The 19,672-nt window shown below is 33.0% G+C and overlaps 3 protein-coding genes across 3 annotated transcripts; 1 reads left to right on the top strand and 2 right to left on the bottom strand.

Moving 5' to 3' along the window:
* Positions 1-72: 72 nt before the first annotated feature.
* Positions 73-4,541, bottom strand: LOC100179491. Its single transcript, XM_002126363.5, has 7 exons — positions 3,495-4,541; positions 2,671-3,003; positions 2,332-2,479; positions 1,997-2,143; positions 1,509-1,728; positions 994-1,171; positions 73-724 (listed from the first exon to the last, which is right to left on the bottom strand). Exons 1-7 carry the CDS (start codon positions 4,507-4,509, stop codon positions 654-656), a joined length of 2,112 nt encoding a protein of 703 aa, XP_002126399.1. The 5' UTR covers positions 4,510-4,541; the 3' UTR covers positions 73-653.
* A 361-nt stretch (positions 4,542-4,902) lies between these two features.
* Positions 4,903-9,651, top strand: LOC100187381. The gene is made up of 10 exons (XM_002126540.4): positions 4,903-5,101; positions 5,282-5,401; positions 5,710-5,908; positions 6,386-6,601; positions 6,890-7,090; positions 7,290-7,466; positions 7,714-7,768; positions 8,238-8,453; positions 8,735-8,885; positions 9,143-9,651. The coding sequence occupies exons 1-10, from the start codon at positions 5,019-5,021 to the stop codon at positions 9,348-9,350; spliced, it is 1,626 nt and encodes a 541-aa protein (XP_002126576.1). The 5' UTR covers positions 4,903-5,018; the 3' UTR covers positions 9,351-9,651.
* Positions 9,652-9,721: 70 nt separating this feature from the next.
* On the bottom strand, positions 9,722-18,326 carry LOC100184991 (fatty acid 2-hydroxylase). The gene is made up of 8 exons (XM_002126629.4): positions 18,134-18,326; positions 17,419-17,552; positions 16,429-16,542; positions 15,872-16,017; positions 14,090-14,193; positions 12,723-12,895; positions 11,679-11,931; positions 9,722-11,352 (listed from the first exon to the last, which is right to left on the bottom strand). Exons 1-8 carry the CDS (start codon positions 18,243-18,245, stop codon positions 11,282-11,284), a joined length of 1,107 nt encoding a protein of 368 aa, XP_002126665.1. The 5' UTR covers positions 18,246-18,326; the 3' UTR covers positions 9,722-11,281.
* Between the last annotated feature and the right edge of the window lie 1,346 nt (positions 18,327-19,672).

Raw genomic sequence — 19,672 nt, 5'->3', positions numbered from 1 at the left:
ATTACACAGACAACAATACTTTGTAATCTTGGAATACTAGTGAATAAACAATTCTTAATTCTCCACAGCCGGTAAAAAAATAGGTAGAAATGTATTGAATCAAAATGCTTCCCATCATCCAATAACGTATCTCATAATCTTTTTAAAAAATAAAATATTTAAAAGCTGCAAGCAATTAGTACACCTTTTGTCAAAAAAACATACCATTTACGAAGTTGAACACATCCGCGCTGTGGCAAAATGGTCAGCGCGCCAGCCTCTAACGCTAACGGTTTCGTGGCCATGTATGTACTTGGGCAAAACACTTAACAGCAATTGTGCTACAACCCAGAGGCGCTTTATAGGTTGTCTAAACTGTCAGCCATTCATTTTAGAAAGTGTAAAAATCCCATAATATTTAACCATAAGGTCACTTACATGGTATCTTTTAAGCGGACACGAGGTGTATGAAACAAGACACCTGTAGTATAAAGATTGCTTACATACAAAAGACGTGGAACATTCATTTAATAAAATTAAAATAAAACAGTGCACATAATAGCGATGATTTAAAAGCAGCTACATTAAAATTACAGTCTTTTGAAGAATATCTGTGGCATATACCATGAAAATAAAATTAACTGCACCACAAGTCAAGAGCATAATGTCAGCATTCAGTAAAAAGCAGATTTTTCTTCCAGGTCTGAAACATGTAAAGCGGCCATCATTGCTGTCACTTTGATACCTGAAAAACATTTTAATTAAATATACTGTAACATTAAACCTCTTTAACTTTTAAAGTAAAGTCTGTAACCAGGAGTGGATTTAAACTAGAATGACGGAGGTTTTACGCGTACCAGATTGGTGCTCTGGCAGTTGAGTGACAGTTTAAACCGAAATTGCAATGAATAGAATTGCTTACTTGTAGGAACTACCATCTATTTCTGAAAAGCTTAGTCTTCAATTCCAGGTCTGATTACATCAATATTGCTTTTTCCATTTTTAAAATCCTACCTTGGTATCTTAGTTCTTTTAGTAATTTGAAATACTCATTGGTAATGCAGCAATTAGTGATAACATGATCAGGGTAGTGAGAAGCTGCCTCAAATATTGTGGATCGCAGTTGTTGCTCTTCAGTGCAAATTATACGGCGGGCATTGCCTATATGTGTGGGTGAGTCAAATCCAGTGATCTGAATTAAACCATTTAGAAGGGTGAAGTTTACTATTTGAAGTACAACAATATATTCTAATATGTATAATTAAATTTTCAACATATATATAAAAACTGTTGTTTCCTAGTTAACAACAGTAGTTTCATACATTACCATATCTGGCGAGATAAATTCTTTGTTCCATAATATGCAGGTAATAGTTTTAACAATGATAACTTTTCACAAACAGGAAACTATTTTAACTATATATTTTCTAGATCAGTCTAAAAATGCCATAGCATACTGGTACTCTGCTAAGTTCTAGCCTAAAACAAAAGATATCAAACTACAATTTCTGACCAAAACATTGTCTTACTTTGCCATTATAATCAATGACAATAACTTGGCTTGTCTCTGCAAGTTTTCTTGCACGGTTCCGAAGGTAACTAAAAGCTGCCTGCATCTGTTCAGGTTCAAATATAACAGCGGCTATGCCGTCAAAATCCATATTGACATTATCCCAGCCATCATCAAGGGGATTGTGAACTTGGTTAAAAATAGTCATGCCAGAAATATTTTCACCCTCCCAGGATAACCTACAGAAAAACATCTGTATTATTGGAATAAGTAGGATGAAGCCTTAGCTAGATAGGGCTTAGCTTTTATAATTGATAAGTAAATAAATGTAACATATAAATCCTCACATGGCATCAACAGTGGTTACAAGAAGGATGTTCTGTTTCATACACTCATGCCGATAAAGGGTTAATTTAAAAAACAGTTGTACTGTGTATCAGAAATAAGTTATGTAGGAAAACACAAGTTTTAACTGTTGCCATGACACCATTTTCAAACAACCTTAACCTTAATGTATGAAGACTGTTCCTAATTCCACGAACTTTCTCTGAAATGTCAAACACACTTGGGTGATTTATTATCTGCAGCAAATAACTTTCAGTGACATTTTTTAGCTGGTCCAGTTTGCGAAAACTATTCATACCATCATCCAATCTGTAAAAAAACACAAACAAATAACATTTTACTCACTTTCGTAATTTTTTTAATGTCAAAAACAGTTTTTCAGTGTCATATGTTAGGATTAAACTTCCTATATCTTTTTCCAAAAGTTTGAGTGGGCTATTACTTTACAGTAAAGGCAGTTTTTATTCGGTGGAATTATTAATAGTAAATATACACACCTGATGCTTGGTTTGGAACCAACAACCAAACAAATAACATCAACTTTTTCATTATTGTTCCTAATTGCTTTCTTAAAGCAGTTCTTCTCTAAACCGAGTATGGCCAGAATTTTGTCAAAGTCATCTTGATCTTCAGTGTTACCAAGTGCTACAAATATAAGTCCAATATTCATACACCAAACAATTTTAGTGTAATATATCTACAAAAAAAACAAATTTGCAACAAAAATGTCTTAGTTTTAAAATAGATTTTTTTTCAATATTATGGTTACTAATTTTAGGTAAATAAGAAAACACCAAAGTTTTGAGCGTAAATATCACAACTGTTTTTCTACTAACCTAAAATGGGTGTATCCCAACTTGTATCAATGTTTGGAATAGCTGGTGTAACTGAACTGTTACCAGTGAAACTAATACCATCACTAGTTAACTTTTCTTTCAAACAAATAGCATTAACGTCAGTTGTTTCAAACACATTACTGTGACTCTTAAGAAACCCCTCAATCTTTGAAGGGCTTTTTCCAACAACAGCTTGCACAGTTTTTGATGCTTGTCCAATGTGACCAGCAAGTTGAGTTATTGATTGTTTCCGCTTTAATTGTAGACGTTTAGAGAAGAATTCAACTGCATTCTTCTCTATTTTATCAAAATCCAAATCCTCGTCATCATTATCTAATATTTTATTAAAATAGTTTATATACTTTAGAATATATTGTTTTGTAGTTATCGCTCCTGGTTCTAGGGCAATGAGCCGATTCAGGCTTAAATATCAAGGGCATCAACCACAGAATTTAGAAGAAATATATTTTACCAAAATATTATTTAGCGTGTTCTAACGTTTTGTTCTGGGGTAATGGACCAATTCAGGCCTAAATCCCAGGTTGCCATGTTGTAAAAGTCACCCATAGAAACTGCAAACATTATACTCAAACTAAAAATGTTATAGAAGGAAGTTCCTTTTGCACAGAAATTTGAAGAAACTGGGTATTTGTCAGATTTAAAACAACACCCAGGATAATTTCAGTGACAACTTCACCTGTCACTGACAGGCTATTTGACAGTAATAATAAGAATTTCCTAACAAAACCAAAAAACATTTGATATACTATTTTAAAAATAATGAAGCAGGAAACTGATCTATAACAAAACAACAAATTTCTAACCCTCTTCCGAGCTGTCCAAGCTTGGTTGCTCCATCTTCTCATACTCTGCGGCTTTGATTTTTGTCAGTGAGTGAAATTCAGTAGAATAATCAAGAGGTTGACTGACCAAACTAACCGTTTCTCCATCAATATTGAAGACAGTGGGGTAGGATGTGAGAAACTGCTTTGTTGAAGCTGGACTCTTCCCACCAATGATAGAAATAACATCAGGTGATGCTTGACTCAACGACCCAGCCAACTTAATAAAAGTCTTCTTTTCGTTAGTTTTAAATTTTGACTTAATATATTCTACAGCCTCGTTAGAAGAAGCTTTGATACTACTTTGCAGAGACTTCACAAAATTTGTAGATTTTACACTCACTATATCATCATTCAATTTAAGAAGCCATTTATTTTTCAGAATGAATTTCTTGAAAATTTCTGGCTTTGTTGACCCCACTATGTTTCTTATCTCCAACCTTGCTTGGTTAAGATGACCTGCCAATTTCAACACACTCAAATTTCCCTTTTCTTGCAAAATTTCGCCGAAGAACAAAGCAGCTGCCACCTCATCTTCCTTTAAGTTTTTAATACTACCAGCTTCCTCACTATCGGCTTTGTAAACTTTTTCCCCGACGCGAAAAAAGCAATCCTGGTTGCGAAACAAAAAGTTCACTGCTCCTTGCTGCCACCCGATTGCTTTAATGTAATTATTAGCTTTATCCGAATACAAATTTTCAAATTTGTGGAACAACATTCCTTCTTCACCGATACTTCCAAGCAAGAACTGTTTGATACTCTCTTCCAGCTTAGTAAGACATACATATCCTTTTTTAAAACAGAATTCATCTGGACGTTTTAACAAGAACTGGTAAAGTTCACCTTCTGAGACCGTCTTCAAAAATTTGGGGCAGTTTGTAGGAGTGTTCTTTGAGCCTTCTGTGAAGCACTTAAGTAATTCACTGACTGGCAAAGCTCCATTTGCACGTAATGTATCCACAATAAACTGCCTGTATTTATCAGTTAAAGCTGCCATCTTAATAATGATTTTTTTTCATTAGACTATCATTGACTGAAAAATAGGTTAACATATTTTATAAGTATTGTACATTTATACAAAAAAGAAGAAACGCATACACGTAAAACTAATAAAATAATGCATACGAAAATTTACATATTATAAGTTTTATCACTTGTTATTTTTTTTAAATGTGACACGCTTTACAATAAATTTTAGTTCTATCATCAGCATGCGCAAACTAGAGTGCCTAGCCTAAAATCATGCTGCAGGTTACCAAAATCCCTTCGTTAAGATACACATGCTTTAGAACAACCAACCTAAAAGCGGAACTAAATTCACGAGACGCAAATAAGTAGAAACCATTCAGCAACAAGGGGATTTTTGCAAAGGGATTTTTTTTTCGGCAAAACCGCTTGGTGACGCTAACCAAGGGGTGATTGTTTATGTTCGGTGGTTGATAACGTATTACTGCTGTGATCTGTAACGTTGCAGTTCTTTTGTGTTGTTAAAGTTACTCTTGCATCATGGCAACAGCTTCAGCAAATACATCTGTCAGCGAAGATGAACTGATAGGCGATAAGAATGTGATAGTGGAGTCGATATCAAGGTTTATATTTTATTTACAATTCCACCGACACAACTGTGTAATTTTGTTGTTTTAACCATTTCTTACAAATCACAGCAACGTTAACTAACCAAATTTCTTTACTTTCAAAGTGCTATACCTAATTAAACTTTTGCATTTAAAAAAAATCTACTTTTTTAACAAAGTTACCATCATTTGCAGGTTTTATAACAGCACAGAAATGAGTGACATTGTATTAAAACTTGGAAACCAGCGATTCAGTTCACATCGTTTTGTGCTTGTTCTTTTAAGTGATGTGTTTCGTGCAATGTGTTCCAAAAGGTCAGTTACATGAAGTATTTGTGAAATACTGAATGTGTGAACTTGTCGATAGCCTCATCATATTTGGTCTTTACACATCATATTTTTTTACTCTAAAACAAACAAGGAAAAACTAATGCAACTGATCAGATTACATCACATTCTTTAAAATGATGATTTTATATTCTAACTGTACATTACTGCACTTTGGTTTATGTTCACCAATATTTTGTAAGTGCTAATAATTGAATTTGAACTAAATTTGATAAAACACCATATTATCCTAACAGTGTGAAGTAAAACAACTCTGAACTCTTTATTTCTGGTAGATGGGATAATAACAAAGTGAATGAAATTGAACTGAATGAAAATGAGCAATGTATTCCTGTGTTTCCACGCTTCTTACATTTTCTATACCATGGTACTGTGTATGTGAACACAACCACTGCGTTACCTTTACTTATGTTGGCGGATAAATACAACGTGCAACCACTGAAGCAATCATGTGAACGATATGTTCATACTCAGGTATAATAATATTGCAGTAATTTGAATTATCCATTTAATGGCAATAATAAACCTAATATTTTAATTAACATAGCAAAGAGATAAGAAATAACTGCTATACAACATTCGCTATAATACACTAAAGATAAAACAAACAAATTGGTAAAAAAGAGTGACTGTTGAGCCCTATAAGTAGCATCTAATATGAAGTTGGAAAAAGAAATATTTAATTAAGAAGATTACTACGTATTTAAAATAAAAGTTTGCTTAAAGACACGAAACAGGTATTGAATTGTATGCCCAAATTTTAAGTACATGGTGTACATCCATCATATTTTAAATCAGTATTTTGTAAAAGTGTCTGCAGACAAAAGAAAGAGCTGTTACAATTTATTTACTAAATACTGAACAAAACCGTTCATAAACAAATATACAAAAAAAGCTAATCCACCCATTACAACATACTAAGTTTATAAATTCCTACTTATTCTAATACAGGTCCATGAAGGCAATGTAATTGGAGCTATCCGATGGCTGCCATATTTACAACTATGCGGCCACCGTGATTTAGAAAACTCTTGCATTGAAGTTATTGTAATGGAAATGGAATTCGTTCTCAAATTTGACGACTTCCTGCTGCTTAATCTTGACTTCCTAGTTTTGTTGTTGGGACGAAACGACATTGTTGTCTCGTCCGAGTATTCCTTGTACAAGGTTGGTAAATATTGAAAAGTATTTTTATAAGTTCTTGGGGAAAATTTAGCAAAAACTTTATTCAGATTAGCAGATAATATATATCACAGAAATAAAAAAGCTGAAATAATGATAACACACAAAAAAACTTATTTTTCAATAGCTTTTGTAAGTTTTGCAATTTTTAATAAGTTTACCAATTCCGATATTATAACATAGGTCTAGGAGGTTGTTAGCGATGATCCTTCATCTTTAATTCTTATAATTTATGCATTTTTTAAATCTACCAATTCCCATCTTATAACACAGGGAGTTGTTAAATGGTTGGAAGCAAACAACAGCGGCGACAATCAAAACAACTTTGAAGTTCTCATTCCACAAATACGTTTCTCCATGATGTTTCCAGAGCAACTAATCGAAATTGAAAAATCAGAGTTTTATCGTCTCCACCAAGATGTTATCGGACCTTTCCTATCTCTTGCTCACCGTTTTCGATCTTTGGCTTTGGAGGTCAATCTTTTACACAAACCCTTTGAATGAATCTTTCACATATATCCCTAGACAGCATTTTTGCAAAGCCTATTTTTACAACCCTTCCAATACTAAGCAACTTTGTAGCTAAAATTTCATTACACTACATATCATATATATATTAATATACATACCATATTATTATTATGCCCATTGCTCACAATGAATTCACAAACAGGTATCAGATGATTCATTTTGTGACAACATCTACCGACCAAGGAACTACACCAACAGTGTGTGGTGTCATTACGTTACACTTGATGCTGACAGCGTTAATTTCCACAATAAATGCGTCAATCTACAGAATGCAAACGACATGCTCATGTCAGCACATCAGCGTGACCCAAACTGGCAGGTGAGTGCAAATGCTGAAATAATGCATCGTCACTTTCACTTTGTAATTTCCTTGGAGCACTGTAGTAATATTTATTAAATAGAACACCATAACTTCTGAAGTCCCCTTTACCACGAAGATAAACAAAGGACTTTATTTCTCCTTGGTTGAGATATTGATAAAAATAGGTTTTTACTTTGCTCAATATATGTAACTCCCAAGAGAACTCTGTTTGCAATCAGTTTATTTATTGTTTTTTCTTTCATAGGTCCAGGTTCTCAACAGTGAAAAGAGAGACAACAACAGCAGTGTATTATCATCAGGTACAACAAACTTTCTATAGCCTCTATATTATGTAGCAAGCAGTATCTTACTATTTTTAAAATCCAAATTCCGGCTTAAGTAATACAGCACAGTTCATTAATTTCTAACAAACATTTCTTTGTCTCTTTAACAGCTATTATGTATAGACTACATAATTATGTAAATAGAAAGTGCAGTTTGTTCTTACTTTTGACATTAAATTACTTCACTGATTTTCTTATTACTTGTTTCATAGGATTACCTACATTTTCTGGATTTTTCTTTTTTTTCCAAATATACCTGATTTACATAAATATGTCTGAAAAAAGCAGTCTATAATAGAACTTTTCATAAAAATCTATCCATGTATTTATTCTTTTTGCTCAAACAGGTTCCTTAAATACCATACTTTTTTTCATCTATTGTAAAATTACTTAAAATAACACAGCTAAGCTCATTAAATTCTAATACGAAAATTGTCTAACTCAGAACGTGGTTTTCGGCGTCAAAGCAGCACATTATTCGCGAACCCTTCAGCAGCCACTTCCACAATCCCATTGTATGTGATGATACGTCCTTTGCGACCGGTGCGTTCCAATATTGTGGTTGACATCTCAATGTTTCAAGTGAAGAAGGAAAAGTTAAGTCACCACCTTGACACAAAGTCACTTCTACCAGATTCGAATTTAGCAGAAAACGGAGCAGGTTTGCAAGTTATAATCTAACATTCCTACAAAATTGAGAATATGTATTGCTTTCTTGTGATCATTACAAAACAGATTGCATGTTACAAAATTTAATGATATCAGATTGTAGATTCTTTTTGCTGAAAAAAGAAATTCTTGTAATACCCAAGCCCAAAGGTAAACTCCCACCCTGAAAATAGTACTATTTGTCTAAATATTTGAAATATCAGTAAACGGAAACAGTATGCATCAGACATACAGGGCCAAAATGTATTTGTTTAAAGATACACATCTGTTTAGTTGGAAATGGATCACAGAGACCAAAGATTCAGATCAATGGCCCTCGATTCTTCTACCCTGCCACATCCACACGTGATAAGATGTTTCAATCGGTTCCCATACATTTCTCACTACTGCCGCAAACAGCTTCTGAACAGAAAGTCATTCTTCAGTAAGATTTTGTTTTCATTTGTGCTGCGTTGTAATGATGCAGCAGATTTTTTTAACAAAAATATAAAAATATGTATGAAAATTATTATTATTTTTCATGCATCGCAGCGGTTACTGCTTTTCTGTACCATATTTTTGTGCGTACAATGTATGTATCTTTCAGAGTGGTATGTGTAAATGGCAATACTATTATCTACTAATAGTGAAGCCAAACAAGGTTTCTTGTAAATTACAAATCTCCTGCTTTTCATTTCACAGCCATGAATTTAACCGGGATAGCCTGGAACACCCGCCCGAGATCCCTTGCGTGTCGTTTGGACCTCATTTCACCAACCCTGCCCGCCCCGTGCACACTGTCCGTCTCGCCATCATCACTAAACCAAGATTTCGATCAAATGACGACGTAGCAGCGGAAGCTAACAATGAGGAAGATTGTGCTGATGAAGCTCTTCCAATTCTAGGCTGATTGAGTGAAATTACTTTGACAACTACAAGGGGCATAGTTAGCTAGCCGACACTGACACTTAGTGAATTGTTTGGTACCCCCAGCTACATGTTGTGGTAGCTTCTCATGCTGTTCCATTTTTAGTTATTGTCACACAATTTTCAGGTTTTCTGTTAGCTAAGATGATTTTTTGTTTCTATTTGTCATTTTAAGCTATTCCGCTGTCTTTAACATTCCAGTGTGAATTAGTAATGCTTATTTATTAGATACCTGGAGAGTGCAATTTACGTAATAAACCACACACACACACACACTCAAAAAACCAAACAATTAATTAGGGCAGATATATTTATATATCTATATATATATAGAGACGTACATATATGTCAAGATACGTGGCTTGCTAGTGCTTGTATTCATGCGATAACAATTAAAAAATAAAAAAATCACCTCATGTTTAACCTTTACACACAATATTTGCTTAAAAAATAGAAAGTTTTAACAAAAAATCCAATTATTGAAGCAAGCATACTACTTAATGCATGATTTGCATAAAACACAAAGTAGAAAATTATGGTACTAAGATGGTATCCCAGAAGTCGCACACTATGTAGATTTCGATTAAAATATCTTTGGTATAAGTTCAACAATATTCAAGAGTAAAAGTTTTATAAAGATGCGTGTGTTAATACAAGTGGTAAACAAAATGCGCATTTGTTAATAAATGGATATTCAAATATATTTTTATAAAAATGTACACGGTACACGATTTCTGGGGCATTACAAAAAAAATTATTTAGTGGAAAAATTGTGGGAACTTGATATGCATGGGTGTCTTGATTTGGAGTTTAGAATTTTTTTTTGTGGTGAAAACTGGGTTGCTAGCAATCCATTAGGAACCACAAGGAACTGTACAAAGTGGATTCAATGAAATGAAATGCCATAAAAAGACTTGTGTATGACTGTATAGTAGCAAAACATGATTTTTTAAGAAAAAGGAAAAATTTGAGATTATTTGAGTCTATGTTGCAATGATGAGAATTGGGGTTGATTATCAAACCGGCTATGTGCATAGGAGCATGCCAGGGGAGTGAAGGAACACTATTTACATTTCAATGCACAATTGTAAGGGTTGTATAATAAGTTAGCTAATGGTTAAACATTGGTGCACAAAAATGTATAAGGAATATTAGTTTACAGAATTGCGGACAGTCATGGTACTTAGGTCGAGTTTCGGAACCGGAGATATTAAGTTGGGTAATATAAAAATTGATCACAACTGATGCTTCAATGAGCATTTCACCAAATTACCCAAACGTATTTACAATGCTAAGGTAAATAAATTGAGGAGAAATATTTTGGACCAATATAGTCATGCAAGTAAACAGTCACACAATGGAAATTGGACTTCAAACCAAGGGCATAGGTTGGGCGTCATAAAAATACCAAATGCGCTTGCACCAATTCCTTATCATGATAACAAACGGCTCAAAAACCAAACCGTCAAACTGCAAAGTTTATCCCTGCTGGTATAGACACAAGAAGGAACATTTAACATTAATATAAACTTGTACTTGGTTGAAAAAACATAAAAACAAAGAAAAGGGCTCGTTAAAACGGCCGCCGTTGTAATGTTAAGTAAATTTTAACCATTTTTTGAATAAAAGACAGTAGTAAAACTTTTTTCCGTCCTATTTTTTGGAAAAACTTTTGATTTCACTGCGTTAAGAAGTCACTTCAAAAACGCGGTTGAAGTAGATTCGAAAATATACTAATTTTGGGACAACGAAAAAATAAAGCAAAATATGGGAACATGCTATTTCTCCATTATATCGTATGAGGAGGTTATAATAATTTAAGTGCAAGAATTTAGCCGGGGGATTAAGCCTAATGATGTTGCTGTTAGGAGAGAAATAGAAGTTCTTTTCTTTCTGCGTAACTGCCAATTAATTTTATGCTTTTAAGTTTGTCTTGATAGTAGTTTGAAACGGGTAGTCCCACAGCTTGCTGGATATTCCAAAACCTGAGGAAGGGACATCAATTATTTACAACATGAAACAGTCTAAGAACAGGAGATGGGAATTTGTATGTCGTAACTTAAAGCCCACTTGATAGAAAGAAGATACAGTGGAAATATAAAATAAAACCTGCAAATGACAATTTAAAAGCAGAATTTTACTTTTTTTTCAAAAAATAGCCACTTTTGATTTGACAAGTTGGTTAAGAATTCCATCTTAATTCAATACACAAAAAAGATAAACGTTTTTGATGAAAAACAAAAACGTAAACCATATACAGAGCTTAAAAGATGTTTATTTATTGTTTACATTATGTGCATGGAAGACTTACCTAAGTTAGGGCTTTCGAAATGATGACGTACGTGGTAAGCCCGGAGTCTATCAAAATAACTTCCTCTCTTTGGTTGACCATAATGCAAATAGTAGTGTGTCATGTCATATCCTACATAACCTAATATCACCCCTGCTGAAACAATATCCGCCACCCCAACAACAAAACACAACCTAAATACGGAATAAGCGATGAGAAACAACATGGATGCCGGCACTGGTGGAAAGACTAAACGTCCGCTGTCAAATGGAACCTAAAATAATAAAATTAACCCCGTTAAAAAAATCAAAGTGCGCAAAAATTTAACAAGAAAAAATAAATAAATTAGCTATTAAAAGCGTGAAAAATAAACAGAAGTAATTGTTTGTGTACACCCTGGTAGTAGTATGGAAAATTTAACTGAAGTGGTTTATGGTTAGGTTAGATTTAAATCAAATATAAAGCTATCAAGGCATATAATCTTATCCATTATACACACCAGAGTGAACCACACAGAACATGTCTCTGGGGTTAATAAGGTTTTGAGGTTAATATAAAGATAACTATGGGAGTATGTGGTAAATATACATGCAGTGATTGCTTTATACAAGGTTTATATTATACTGAAATCATATTTGTGTAATGTAATGTTCTATGGAAAGTAAAATAAAAAAAGGCAAATTACATTAGCTTCCGATTAAAAATTACCCACTATTTTAGCATGATTTTAGTGGTCAATGTACTATTACAGTACAGTATTAACAATCATATTTATTTTATTACTTACATATACCTTTTTACTGAAATAATATATTAAATATTGTAAAATCAATAATATATTTCAAGGTCTTAGTTACTACTCTATTTCAAAAATATTAATATTACACAATTGTATTTTGTATTGTACTGTAAGAACAGAAATACAAATTTGTCACATTAATAATTAATTTCAAAAGTTTTGTTTTCTTACCTTGCATTTTGTATTATACTATTAAGAACACATACCCAAATACACATTAAATTATTAATTTTAAAATTAATAACTCCAAAAGTTTACTTGCTTACTTTATGATGTTGTCCATGAAGAAGAAAGTGAAGAGTAATGAGGAAGTAGGAAGTTTTTGGAGGTTCCGAGTGAAAGAGCCATCTGTGGAGTCCGTACTCCAGGAATGTCCACAATAGAATTCCAGATACGAACACTACAGGCATGTGGTTGGTTGATAAAACAACTCCATCACCTTGGAAAAAAAAAATCTTGTAGGGGCATATCAAGAAAATCCAAAATTTGTACATGGAAAAGTTGCTACAATGTGAACTAAAAGTACTACACAAATGATTAGTGTTTTTGATTTTTCTACACAAAAGATTAGTGTTTTTGATTTTTAGTTGTGTTCGTATGTCTGCTTATAGTCACTTTTTGAGTGATGTGGTAATAAGACAACTCTGAAATGAAGTCAAAAATCTTTGGCTTTAAAAATTATAGGATGTTACCATTACCCATATAGAATAGAAAAGATTAACAAATTTTCTCTCGCAACTACATAAGAGATAAAGCAAAAACCTTAGCAGTAAAAACTTAAAATCTTGATTTTAAAAAGGAATGAATTTTTCATTTTTATATGCATCTAAATTGTGTTGCACCTGAAAAGACAGCGCAACATGCTATGGTCTCATATTAAATACAAACAGCTATATAAACATTAGCCCAGTCACTGCAGAGCGGTGCATAAACTTTAGGCGTAATATTTGACAATATGAGTCAGATAATGAACTGAGTCAACTCATTTTGTAACCGGCAATATGACAGAGAACTTTAGTGGCATTTGCTATTGTGGGGTAAAAGAGCTTTAACCTGTGAACGTGACAAATTACACACGCTTTAGGGTTTTTTTGTTGTGTAAGCAAACAAGGTAATGGTAGAGATCAAAACACCGGGTATATGTGGTATAGAACACACACCAGTTGTTGCTTTAATTATTTATTACAGGCTTACAGCATAGGTTAAGGGGAATTGTAAAACTGCTATAAAGAGGTGTGGACAAAAAGGTGTTTAAATACTTATAGTGAGGAGGATAACGCACTCATGGGAATTCAGGGCTTTTTCTAAGAACTAGTTATATTTTGTGATAAGTCACGCAGCATGTAGCACAAAAGGTTAAAAAATATTAAACTTTCATTAATCATACAACGTCCCCTTTCAGTGCTGCTACAACACTACTTACTACTAGCAGTAGTTACTATGTAGTTAATTACTTATTTGACAAGACTGAAACTGTCAGGTGATCTCTAATGGTTTAACAACCTATAACAAGGCTTGGTAAGGAAAAAATGGCATTCTAAGCATAATAATTAAAATAAAACAAAAAATGTGAATGTATAAATGAACATTCAAAATCAGCAATAAGATATTTAGAGACATTATATATATATACCTGGTAAAGAATGTAATATCATGGCTTTTCCTGCCAGGAACTCAGTATGACTTCTCAAAACAAATAGCGCTACTATCGGAAGCCACACAAGTGGAATGATATACCTGAAGAACAATTATAAATTATTGATTACTTATATTGGCAAGTTATACAGGGCTGTAAATCATACGGCAAGTAAACAAGAACTGTGTATTGGAAACTAAATGTTTCAAATTTTAGTAATTTTTTCACTTTTTTAATAGCTATTCAATAAAGAGCTTGTAAGAGTAAAGTAATGTTTGTTTTTAACCCTTGTGCCGGTTGGCAAAGCTGGGATTATAAGTGAAATTAAAAATTAAAAGCTTTTATATTTATATGGTCAATGGTCACTTTGTATTACTTGTATGTGCTTAACAAGCTGTTACGCACTCATTAAGTAATTAGGTCAGTGTAGTAATTAGAACAGTGTAGTATAACGCATGTTTGAGCATTGACAGGCGTATAGAGTTACTTAACTACTAGACCAACTGCTTCATTATTTATTTACTACACCGCATGCATATACAAAATTGAAAAACATTTTTTTCCAATGCATTTTATCCGGTCGTAAATATTGCTGTATGGCCAATGCGATGTAGACATTGATGTAGTTAAAATATAAACATACATGGTTTCGCACAGTTTTATAAAATGCTAGTAACAAAATTAGATGGGCAATGAGTGCCAATGACACAATATGCTTACTAACTGACATCACATGTAGTGTCATAAATGGACACAAATATTTAGTAAAAGTAGTGAAATTGCACTCAAACCTATTAAGTCAAAAACGAGGTATACCCATAGTCCCATACCACACAGTCCTAACTATTTTAAGAAACAGCAATTTTGAGTCAGGAATCAATAGCATACAATAGCATATGCTTCAATGAATGAATGAATAAATGGCGTATCAATTCAATTGCGTCTTGCAAGAATTTGGGTGTTCGAAATGTTAATAGGGCCCGCGGGAAATGTTTGGCAATTCTTGCAAAAGCAACAAGTAATGAAGAATGAAACTAGAAGAGTGGTAACTCCCAAGAGAGAAGGCTGTCAATGACAGCCTTGTATTGGAATGTAAACTATAAATAAATTCCTAAAAAAAATTGCCCAACAGTTTGCAGTGAAAAGGGAACTTAAAATTCTCTTTTTTTAAAAGAATTTGTTGCAACTCGACGCCTAAAGTGACGTCACATAACCCAATCCCAATACTTAATTAATCAATGCCAACAGTGCGGATACGACTTATCTCATGGGAGACTTTCCCATGAAAACAAACCCCCTGTTGAACGAGGTTAATGATATCCCGTTCAGCCGCTGACAGGCCCAAATCGATTCCATTTTATTGCATGACGTCACACTGCTGTCACGTGATTCTGTCCGCTATATAATTCGCCTTTTCCCTAACACAATAACTAATAACGAAAAACCACTATCGGCACTGAGACCTCGAGGTCAGTCTAGGTTCATGGCGGGCTCTTACGAGCCTTTGCCCAGCCGTCAAGTAAGCTTTTGCCCGATACCGTATCGTGTACTTGTATACCAGAAAAAGGAATAAAACATAGCAAGATATCATGAACTGTTTGGTTTCTGGTTATAAAAGCAATTAGTACTACAGTAGATATAGCACCCCGCTGAAGCCTGTATATGAAGTCGGATCAGCACGGAGTCATATAATCCAACCAGCGATCCTGTATATTCAGTGGGGGCTATAAATTAATAAGCTACTTTTTCTAACTAGCTACATTAGTATATACAACTCACCATGGAGTTTTAGAAAAGAATTCACAAAAGTCACTTTTAAAAAGCCGTAACGAACGATCCACAGGGTCATCCACCCAATCATGATATTTTTCACGCAGATGACCAACTTGCCACAAAACTGGTTCGTTCCAGTTTATCAGGTCCTCCTACACATAGAAAATATCTATTATATATATGTGTCAAATTGGCAATATGTGAATATATAAATTCATACAGTTTAAAGTTTAAAACAGTAAAACAAAATAAAGGTTCTGGTTTAATATAATATTTTAAAGTAAAATAAACAAATTGTTGAATTTTACAAATTCATTTCATTTGACTAAAGGCCTACCAACTGTAGATTAGGATCATCTGTTTAAACAATCTGGTTTTTATCATGAAAAATTGATTAAGGTTTAAATTTTTAATATATACCTTTTTAAAAACTGAGTACCAATTTTACAGCATACTTTATATTTTAAAGTAACAGTATTCATTAGTCTATCCCTACCAGTGAAAAACTGGTATAAATTAGTTAATTGTTGGTTTAATTGGATGTAGTAAAACAAAATACTAACCGTTGGTTTGATTTCGTATAGTTGATTGGAGGCAGGACTGGCATTCTGTTTCCCATTATAACTCAACTTACGATCTCGTATTTCCGGTCCATTCAATCCATTCAGTGATGTGGACTGAAATGTGACCAGACACTGATTATTCAACTGCTTTAAGTAAAGATGTAAATTCAACTCCATGATATACTTTATATGTAATTATTATTTATACTAATATACTATGTAGAAGAAAATGAACTATGAGTTATAATTGCAAGTTTTACTACCTAAATTGAAATAATAAAATAGAAAATAAAATATTTTATATTGATGTCATCATTTCCTGTTTGCTTTATTAACTATTAAGAAGTTTTGAATCAAATTTGCATAATACATCCCATCACACATAAGTTTCAAAACTACACATTTGTTTTAGAAATCTTTTAAAGTGCAGCTAAGCCAGATAATCTTTGTGTATACATATAAGACATATTTTAAGTATCCTTAATCTTAAATCTGGAAGTGTGGTAACTGGTAAGTACCTCATTTAAAATACAACACAATCTTTAAAGCCTAAAGACAAACAAAGTGTTTTAAGTTTCCATAATATACACAGCAAATAGGATGGTTTTTATTCAACTGCATTTGCCAATGATTAAAATACCTTTTGTAACAACTAGTAAATTTACAAATGTGTATGAAGCAATACCACACAACTAATTGGCAATTACATGGTAGAAGCAAGGTGTACATTCATTATAATGGATGTGTAACATGACATAAAACCTATGGCTATAATAGCCCCAAGAGATTTTCCAACTTATGAGAACAAAACTAATTTAGTTTAAAGAATTATATATACATTTCATATTTATTACTATTAAAAAAATAAAACAAAAAAATTAAAGCTTATTGCAAAGGAGAACAGATAGACTTATGTTGTAAGAACATTATTCCTGGGTACAATATATAAAAATAGTGAAAACATTCATAAAATTGTAAACAAAAACTCACATTCTCAGGCTTATAGTCAGCCACATAGTATTGTTGCAACCATCTGTATGCATTCTTGCTATGAACATGAGGTGCGTTAGCCATGATATTTGTCACGTCCTTCCCATGACGTAAACTCAGTATTTTGCTTCCACCTAAAATAAAAATTACAGCCTAAACGTTGGGAAACGTACCTTTGCAAAACGTTATAAAGAAAAGTATTTTCATTAAACCGTTTAGGAGTAAGATTACAGCAAAATCATTGGAAAAGATATAAAAGTACTTTACAAATTTTCGATAAAATCAAAATACGGTGTTGATGTAATGAACTTTAAAGCATAAAATTAACAAAACAGATTTTACAATCATATAGATTATCAAGTTTAAACAGAAACTTATTCATTAAAGCATTTTTTAAAAATGCTATAATATTTAGGCTTTCCCTCAGAATATTAAATATTCTGGCAATTGTAAAAAAAATCCATGCATTATTATTCATAGGCTAGTTAATGTTTGCACCCACAACTGTCTATAAAATTAGCAACCACGCAAAAGTAAACTTGGTAAGTTTATTTCACAAACTAATCAAAACTTTAAGAACAAAACTACCAAAACTGTGTAACAAAAAAAAATTGAATTGTATATAATATATCAATAGCATAGTTTATTATTGGTCAAACAAATTTAAATTCAATACCAGTTAATCGGTATAATACAAAACTATGGCTATAATTACCTGGATGGACATTTACAAACTTGGTTACGTCATAAACTTTCTCATTGTGTATGATTAGGGTTTGATTATTCTTCTTAGCGTCCTGTATTTCCGAATCACACAAGCAAGGCATGGCACGTTTCTTACTATGCAATACCTTTATTTTGACGACTATGCAAAACCAAACTACAAATATTGCAAGGAAACAATTGTACAAATGTGTAATAGTGCACCGGTAACGAAATAAAATCAAGCCAATTAGTGACTATACCACCTTTTCATTGTGACTGTTTCTTACACATCATCAACTATCCGATACATATTAAATGAAATTACTCTGACGCTCACCTAATCATAAGCTATCTATTGTGTTAAATCACGTAAACATGTACGTACACAACACAATTACTATGTACAACGCGAAAACCGAATGAATGAAACTATCACGAACATCGCTACTTCAGATCGCGCGATATTACAAAGTAGTTTTAAGAAAAGCCACTAGGTTTGAAGGTACAGCATAGAAATTATTTTGAGACCAAAAACGCAGATTCTTTAATATTAAAACACGCTTTAACTTTTATTTTTAAAGCTTAAATTACAGTAAAAATATCATAATAATAATACTTTACAACATAAACAAAGATTGAGTTTAATTTGCTTGCATTTTTTAGCATTTGCTTTCTACGTCGTTTATGTTGTTACCATGAATGGGGGCTAAACGCAACTTAGTTTTTTTAAATTTCATGATGTTTTCATCTCCACCGGATTACGTAATCTCCAATAACCAATTTTACTTCTTTATATTTAAATAATATTTTCTCATGGCGTACTGGAACAAATATTAGTTACACATATTAACTCCAAAAATAAGTAAGTACAACCATGTCACTTGTATTTGAAGCAGCAAAACTAATCACGTGCTGTAATCCCATTCTCCTAAGTTACGTCATACAAATTACGTGCGTACATGGCGCCCTATAGTTATAGAGGGCGCCATGCGTGCGTACAATCTTCACATAATTCTTATGACGTAACGTTCTGTTTTTTAAGGTTGAGCGAAACTCTGGCCATGGCTAAAATACCATACATTTATTTCAACATCGGTGTCAGGCTTATATGACGTTTGCTTGCTGCACACGGTATTAAAACGTGCTGCATAACCTAATTAGTGCAGTTTTAATACCACACGGGCTTGTAATTCAAGCTTTTCCCGAATAATTGTCGGTCTCAAACCACTCTAAGGGTATATGTGTCCACTTAATTAAATTGGATATAGATGCAGAATAAGATAAACAAAAACCATGCAAGAGTCAGCGCGACGGGCATAAATTTATAAACAGAAATTCTGACCAACCAGAACATTAAAGTACTATAGGACAGTTGTATATACGAAGTAACTATAAAACACCGCATTTATTTCAGCGTACCGTTGCCAGACTTATATATACTATAAACTTTGTTTGTTGAACACCGGTAATAAAACGTGAATAACATTGTATATAGGGACACAGAAGCTGGCGTTGTGTGCCAGGGTACAAGAAACAAAATTAGGCTAAT

This window comes from Ciona intestinalis, chromosome 3 (genome assembly GCF_000224145.3).
Source record: "Ciona intestinalis chromosome 3, KH, whole genome shotgun sequence".
Lineage (NCBI taxonomy): Eukaryota > Metazoa > Chordata > Ascidiacea > Phlebobranchia > Cionidae > Ciona > Ciona intestinalis.
Note: the sequence above shows the minus strand (reverse complement) of the source record. Positions and strands in the feature narration are given on the sequence as shown.

Excerpts from the sequence above, each read along its gene's own strand:
- LOC100179491 (XM_002126363.5), bottom strand. The coding sequence starts at position 4,509 with ATGGCAGCTTTAACTGATAAATACAGGCAGTTTATTGTGGATACATTA. Across the intron at positions 2,480-2,670 it reads TTGGGATACACCCATTTTAG|CACTTGGTAACACTGAAGAT; the intron begins GTTAGTAGAAAA and ends TTATATTTGTAG. Across the intron at positions 2,144-2,331 it reads GGTTCCAAACCAAGCATCAG|ATTGGATGATGGTATGAATA; the intron begins GTGTGTATATTT and ends GTTTTTTTACAG.
- LOC100184991 (XM_002126629.4), bottom strand. The coding sequence starts at position 18,245 with ATGCCTTGCTTGTGTGATTCGGAAATACAGGACGCTAAGAAGAATAAT. Across the intron at positions 16,018-16,428 it reads TATACGAAATCAAACCAACG|GAGGACCTGATAAACTGGAA; the intron begins GTTAGTATTTTG and ends TTCTATGTGTAG. Across the intron at positions 11,932-12,722 it reads TTCATGGACAACATCATAAA|GTTCCATTTGACAGCGGACG; the intron begins GTAAGCAAGTAA and ends TTATTATTTTAG.
- LOC100187381 (XM_002126540.4), top strand. The coding sequence starts at position 5,019 with ATGGCAACAGCTTCAGCAAATACATCTGTCAGCGAAGATGAACTGATA. Across the intron at positions 5,102-5,281 it reads ATAGTGGAGTCGATATCAAG|GTTTTATAACAGCACAGAAA; the intron begins GTTTATATTTTA and ends CATCATTTGCAG. Across the intron at positions 7,091-7,289 it reads TTCGATCTTTGGCTTTGGAG|GTATCAGATGATTCATTTTG; the intron begins GTCAATCTTTTA and ends ATTCACAAACAG.